This window comes from Parasteatoda tepidariorum, chromosome 2 (genome assembly GCF_982258835.1).
Source record: "Parasteatoda tepidariorum strain Cologne lab strain chromosome 2, Ptep-v5.0, whole genome shotgun sequence".
Lineage (NCBI taxonomy): Eukaryota > Metazoa > Arthropoda > Arachnida > Araneae > Theridiidae > Parasteatoda > Parasteatoda tepidariorum.
The window spans coordinates 1,272,128-1,280,000 of record NC_141756.1 but is presented as its reverse complement, the minus strand read 5'-3'; the positions used below and the strand labels follow the sequence as shown (position 1 = coordinate 1,280,000).

At 28.4% G+C, this 7,873-nt stretch overlaps 1 protein-coding gene across 1 annotated transcript in view; it reads left to right on the top strand.

Moving 5' to 3' along the window:
- Positions 1 to 7,873, top strand: part of LOC107454320 (uncharacterized) — a 69,182-nt gene that overhangs the window by 33,643 nt on the left and 27,666 nt on the right. The window contains exon 2 of the mRNA XM_016071477.4: positions 4,906 to 4,980. Coding sequence (XP_015926963.3) covers positions 4,906 to 4,980 — 75 coding nt within the window. The remainder of the gene's footprint in view (positions 1 to 4,905; positions 4,981 to 7,873) is intronic.

Sequence of the window (7,873 nt, the reverse complement as noted above, 5' to 3'; positions counted from 1 at the left end):
GATTTCCATAAATATACAAAACTGGTGATTTAACAACGGGCTAAATTATTTCGTCGAAGCAATTAACGATCTGAGAATCTAATGATCAATGATCTGATCGTTGAATGAAATAAATATAATTATAATGTTTAGCTCTAGTTCCTAAACGCCGAGTTTGCTGATATGAAATTTGTACAGTTCGATCAGATTATAATAATTTTTTTACTGCAACATATTTGATAAAATAAGTTGATACAGAGAACGCAGACCATTTGTCACCTTGTTTAAAACCAAAAGGTATTTAGTGAATTGAATTTTTATGTAATGAAGATAAATAAAACAACTCAATTAAGCAGTCGAATCAAAAAATTTTGCATTTTACAGAGTGAAACAGAAAAAGAGTATTAGGATTGTCAATAATTGAACTAGCGTTTACATAATTATCAAAAAATAAAGTGTCATAAACCACTATTCAAGCAAAAAATTTGGAGAAAACTATCAAGCAAAAACAAGAAACTTTTGTGTTAGTAATGGATACTGATGATAAATTCTTTTTCTGATAGTCTGGATTCGCATAAGCTGCGTATGAAACTTCAAAACAAAAATTTCAAAGTATTAGATAAATAACTGCGCACTCAAGTTTTAAAAAAATGCTATTCTAACCAATTAAAAAGTAAATGGGGTTATCTATGTAAGGTACTTGTACTTGCGAACTACAATCGCTAAGGCATCAAAGGGATTTTGAACTACTTAAAAATTATGAAGAGTATATGTAGAAAATATATATTTAAAAAATATGCAGAGGTGTGCTTGACGAGTACGAGTTATACCCTTCGAGTTAGTGCCTTTCTGCGATGCATTATTTTCTTTTCCGGGCCATTGTACGGCTTTTTTTTCAAATCCTTATCGAAGTAAAAAACTCTTTCATTCATTGGTCCTTAGAAGGTAGCAAAATAAAACTTCATGACTATTGATAAAATATAGCGTTAAAAACGGCTTTAAAAATCTTTCTCTTTTACTGAATACATTTTAACGAGGGAAAAAAAATTTCCACTTTCACTCCTAGATTTTAGAATTGATGTATCTAAAGTTTATAGAATTATGAACGATATACATAGGTTGATCAGATACTTTAACTCATTCAATGATGTTACTAATTATCTGATTTTGAAATTTTATAACGTGATTATTTCTTAATACTTTCGAAAACTAGCCAGCTAAACCCCATCACAAAGATAAGTAAAATAAAAAATATATACACCTCTTTCATATGCTTTGAAATTCTGTTGACTACTGCTGAAAAATGAATGTCAAGGGAAAAGAAATTTTATAAACCATCCATTTTAACCAATATTTGAAACAATCAGATAAAGTAAACAGCAATATTTTTTGTCAATATTTCAATACTTTTTATTATTGATAACACTATATTAAGACTTAGGACTGTTGAATGATATGCTTATATAAAGTGAATTATAATTAATGAAAGAAACATATTTCTAAAGTAAATAATATTAAGTTATAAATAATTTTTAAAAAAAACTTTTGCATGGAATTACGAATTTAGATACGTTAGTTTAACTATGTCGTGAAGATATTTTTTGGTTAACTTAATAGATCTTAAGAGAAATGCGCAAAAGTAAGCTTAACCGACCTCTTTCCTAACTAAATTGTAAGGAAACAAAACAAGCAAACAAAACCATCGAAAAAGAAATATTCGGGGAAAGCAAGTTACTGTTAATGATTTTGTTAACTAATTTAAATTCAAGCAGTGGATCAAAAGTTATTTCCATGTTTTGTTCCTTTACACACTGTGTATCACGTTTAATATAATTTCAATTTGTTTTAAGCGATCGTCATTGTGAAATTAAAAACTACAAACAATTTATTGTATGATGTTTGAGCGAAAAATGCTTAACGAAAATAATGTTAAATAAAACTGTATAAAACTTCTATAACAGATTTTTAGTTATATTAGGGTGGTCGGTCTTCTATTTTGCCTCTTTCTTTAAGTAATTTTCCACTATTACAAATTCTCTACGAATAATTTTAAAAATAAATAAAAAAAATATCTGTCTGTTTTTTGATGCAGGGTGGTCTAAAAGTCCTTGACAGAGTTTAGAATTCCATTAAGAAAGAAAGCACACAAAAAGAAAAAAAGAAAATTGCATAAGTTTAAAGCAGACGAGGGAAGTGGCGGCTTTTTCAATAATAATAATAATAATAATTTACCATCTAAACTACTCATCCTAGACATTAGAAAAGTGGCTCGCTGTTTCTGTAGTTCTCAGATCCTGACAATTTCATGGATATTTTGATTTAAGGGTTGCTTATTTAAAAAAAAGTGAAAATAAAACTTTTTTCAATTCTAACTTGATTGAGCTGAATTAAATTCACACGAAAGAAATCATGCAGTAAGTAAAAAAATGCCTTTAACGCCTCATTTGGTTCAAAATAAAAATTTTTTTATAGGTTTTGTTTACTGTGGTGAGATAAATATCACAAACAAAAGTTTTTCTTACAGTTAGAAATTTTCTAATGATTCAAATATCTTCAACGTTTGAGGAGTTAATCGTTTAATGTCGAATGGGTTTTAATTGTTTGATGGATTCAATTCATAATTTTCACGTGACGTCATTATTCCGCATTTAGCAATAGTTCTTGTAACACTATTTAAAATATTTCTATCAGAAAATGAACTGCAATAAAAAAGTTAAAATCTCAAAGAATGATAAAATACAATTTCTACTGAATGCGTCTTCATCGTTCTGCTTAAAATGCACTCATCACATTTCTGAATGAATAGTTCATATAGATTTTTATTCTAGTGAAAAAGTGACAAAAATAGTAGTTGTCGATTAGGCATCGGAAAATATTTTGTATCTACATTAGAAATTTGTTTTCAAAGCATTTGAATTGAATCCAAAATTGATTATTTACAACAAAAAGGAATATCCTCTCTTAAGATGATTCAAGTCTGTTTTTTAACGGCAGCATTGTCAGAACAGAATGCGAAAAAGTACCGTGTCGTGGAACTGACAATGAATTAAAAACAAGTTTTTGTATTTATCTATTTTGCTTCCAAATATCAAACACCACTTCGACGATAGGGGTGGCTGAAATTTATAAACTTATTAATACAATTATTATTTCTCTAAAAACTTGCCCACTTTTTAGCGCGTATCATCTCACCTCTAGCTTCCAACTATATTCATACTGTTAAAAATTCTCATAATTTTGTTTTCAAACCCCTCAAACAAAACTCTCTTTTCTTATCCCCATTTCTATTCTTATTGAGCATTTAAAATAATTGTTGTCACTATTCTTTTTATTGAAATTGAAGATATTTTCTTCCTTTTCAATTCATGTATTAAGCAAAATACTTTATAATTCAAAGTTTAATTTCTATAAGAAAATTGAGGCAATAAATGTGCAATTCCCACTCTCCCATTCTTTGTGACATGCATTGCTTCGAGAAAAAAAATTTTAGATTGTTCAAATGTCAGGGTGAAAAAGGTATGTTGACAGTACGTTTTTCATAGTAGACGTTGATTTCCAAGAATTACTTTTTATTGTCAACTCGGTTGACCCCAACATTCAATTTATTATAGATGCGGAAATTAATTTTACTTTACCTATTTTAGATCTTTTTGTTACCCTTTTTCCATCTCTCGTAAACATTTGCCTCACTCCTTCTAGTCACCCTAAATATCATCAAAATTAATGCATTTTATACTGTTGTTTTCCGTGCTTTTCTTCTGAACTTCCGCTTTGCTTGCTCTTCTATAATCGATTCAGCTCATTCCATCCACTCTTCTAATTCTTACACAGAACTTCTCTTCTTTTATATAAAATAGCTTCGTTTTGGTTTTAAAGTCTTTTTAGGCCTGTTCATCTTTTAAAAGTCCTTTGATAATCTTTAGGGCACTCCTTGTCAGTGCAACCTTAGCTACAGCGGACAAATTAGGCGCACTTTAAAATTTAGACTTAATCAACACGATAGATACGTCCGTTATCAAAAATACGAGAAATCATCACTTGCTGCACATTGTTGGAATCTTGGGAATAAATTCAATTTCGACAATGCCAGCCTTATTTCCCGTTCAGTCACTTTAGCTCAGCTTGATGCCCTGGAATTTTGTTTTATTCATATGAATGCTGATTCCCTTGTTAACGGCATTAGTTCCTCATTACCTCACCATAGCATTTACTCTGATTTGCTTCTCTCGGCCACTGTGCTTTTCCTGTTCTATTTTTCATCTTTTTCTCTCTCTCTCTCGGCTACTGTGGTTTTCGAGTTTAATTTCTCACCTTTATTTTTTTTTTCATCTTTCATCAGCGACTTTATGTTTTATATTTCAAATTATTTTTTGCTTCTTCTCATTTAGGTCAGGTAAGTCTTGAAAATAGGAGTCTCTCTTTGAGCTCTTGAAATATATCGACAGTTATTTTTAATTTATATATTTTTGAAGTTAATGACGTTCTTAATCAGGTAACATACTATCATTTATATTCGATGAAATAAAGCCGATTCTGTCTTCATTTGAACAAAGGCTTACCGAGTTTAATTTAATTCAATATATATTATAAATGTAACTTCAATTTTGAAGTTATGATTTAAGAAGTCGGTAAATAATTCTATCCTTTAATGTGATTGGAAATTTCATTGAGTATTTGAGTAAAAAGTAAGTTCACATCATAAATAATCTACATGATCATTGTTATTGTATGTTGCGTATGGTAAAATCTAGATAATAATAATTTTTATAGCGTTTGAAAATGCTTCCATCGGTAAATAAATGAATAAAAATAATTCTTCAAAATGTTCGAGCAACTGGATAAAAAAAGTATTTCAACAATTATAAACTGGAAATATAAAACAAATCGTAATAAGTTTTCGTTGATGTGTCTTTATTTATTTTTCAGGTAGAGACAGAGTCTTAAGCTTCCTCATACCTTTAGTTCTAATTGCTGCTGCCACTTGGTTGCCAACAAAAGGCCGTAAGTAATTCTAATTATTCACGCGAATAAATGCATGCTCAATCGGTCATTTACCCTTTAATCCACGGAAAAATATTTTTTTTAATTAAATAAAGTTTAAAATAAAATTTAAAGACAAACCTAAATCTAAAGGTGAATTATTTATTTATATCTTAAGTACTTTTGAAGAACAAAATAGCATCAAAAATATAAGAAAATATAACTGTCGGTTTATGTCAGTTTTCTTAAAGAAACATTTACAGAGTTCTACATAAACTTAACTTGAAAAAAAAAAAAAGAAAATCGCTATTGTTACGGTTTTTTTTCCGGCTAAAAACAATTTTGTCCTGTTTATAGCAAACAGAAACAGTAATAATAAAGGAATTACCATGCTTCTACGGAATTACCAAGAAGATATATTTTGATAAATAAAGCTTTACCAAGTCATTATAAGGATACCTGAATAATCTCCTACGATGTAAACAATTCTAGATCAAATTACGGTATAAAGTACCGGTACTTTGGGAGCATCTTCCACAAAATTTATTTTTACTGTAAAATATTATACCGTAAGGTTTACAGTAACATTTACAGCAATGAAAGGTATTCGGTGATTTTACGGTAATTATTACTCTAAAAATTACGATGTATGAGATTTTTTTCTTCTGTAACATTTTCCGGTAAAATTGAATTTTAGGGTAAAAACTACCGGCACCTTGAGTTCTGGTACTTTTTCCTGCAATTTGATCCTGAGGTTTTTACAGTGTACGCCTTCAGGGAAATGGAGATAATTAAAAGAATTTAATTTCTTCTTTTTATTCCGATGAATTTTTCACGCTAAGTCGGATGAGACCATTTTCAAGATGATAGAACCAAGAGATAAGAAATTGTAAGCGTTTTGTGTACAAAACCTATTGACGCATCTGATATTGCTTTCTAAACAAGTAGACATTGTTTAATATCTATTTCTTAACGCCAAATTGAATGAAGCTATTCACAAGTTTTTAAAGTTTGTATGTCTACTATTGACATTACTTATGTACACAGTCTTTCCATCAAAAGTACATTTTCCGATGAAATGCTTTATACTTTATTGAGTTGTTAGGACTTATATTATATTGATTTCTTCATAATAAGTGCAATTGAAAAATAGTGCCAGTCATTCGAAGGAGAAAAAAAACATTTTAACTTTTATGAAACCTTTTGATTCATGTTTGGCCCCATTCGATTATACTATTTATCTTAGCGATTCCTGTTTTGTAATGAAAATATACCTTACATGTTCAGATAGTTCCTGGATAGCAATGTAAAGTATATACAAATACCTGCCAAACGAAGTACTTTTTATGCGCAGGAACTCTTGTAACTTATGAACTATTGTTTTATACTGACTTGTGCATGGTCTCATTCCGTTTTAATAATAAATAGGAAACAATTTTATTTAGATAGCAACATCAGATGCGCTAGCAGGTACAAGTACACATTTGTACTTACTTTAACATAAAAAGTTTTTAACTTCTAAACAATTAGTCCTATCGTCTCAAGATAGGTCTCGTTCGATTTAGCAAGAAAGCATAAGTACATCGGTAACAATGCATCTATTAGCCATATTTACTAGTTATTCAATTCTTTCCCTTAAATCACCCCCCCCTTCTCTTAAATAAGGGAACAGAGGAGAGAAGGGAAAGTATCATTTATTCAGTTTCAGGTATATTTAAGATAATTTTCAGTGAAAAAATCTTAAGTATTGATTTATAAGTAAGTCTCATTTGACTCGACTCATTGAGAAATTTTAGAATAAATTTTTATGCTAAGATATTTGCCACAACTGGGCGAACATAGCAAAAAAATTAAAAATTGATTCAATATTTTTTGAAAAAAAGGTACTTTAAAGTTGCGCCATTTTATCATGAGCTGGAATAGAACATTTTGTTCTCTGTAATTAGGTCTATGTTAGTAGAATTCAAGTTGTTCATTACAACTTAACATATTATGCTGTTACTTACTTCTACAAATATCAATTCAATATTTTGGTGCAATAATCTTACAAGGATAAACTATCAAAAATTTCTAGAATTTTGTTTTTCCATTTTTCTGGATATATTTTTCCCCTTGAAAGCTTATTTTAACATTTTAAAAGGGAAAAAAAAGATGCGTAAGTCGATTTTTTTCTGTGCACAAAGAGCCAACAATTTTAGGTAATGTAATTAAAGAACAAAGAACAAAGAAATTATTCAAGTTATATATATACATTATATATATATATATATATATATATATATATATATATATATATATATATATATATATATATATATATATATATATATATATATATATATATATATATATATATATATATATATATATATATATATATATATATATATATATATATATATATATATATATATATATATATATATATATATATATATATATATATATATATATATATATATATATATATATATATATATATATATATATATATATATATATATATATATATATATATATATATATATATATATATATATATATATAAATGAAATAAATAAATCGCTTTTTTATAAACTTTTTTCGTCAAAGTTGCTTTACATATTTGTCACTTGAGTGCATGACCAATTGAATATTGACTCATGTAACAAGAGGTTAAAACAATTCTTTCCATGAAAGTGAAAGGAATTGAAAAAAAAAAAAAAAAAAACGTTTTATTCGTAATATACAAACAGGTTTCCAGTTGACTTTCTCTCAGCAGTTATTTATCGAAGGGTTTTCATTCGGGTTCGAGGGTCACAGACAGGTGAATTCATTGTTGCCCATCGGCACAGACTTCTAAAAGTCATCCATTATTATTAGTGGCGTCATGTTGGCAACGACCTGGGGCGTATGTTTATGGTATTATAAGATC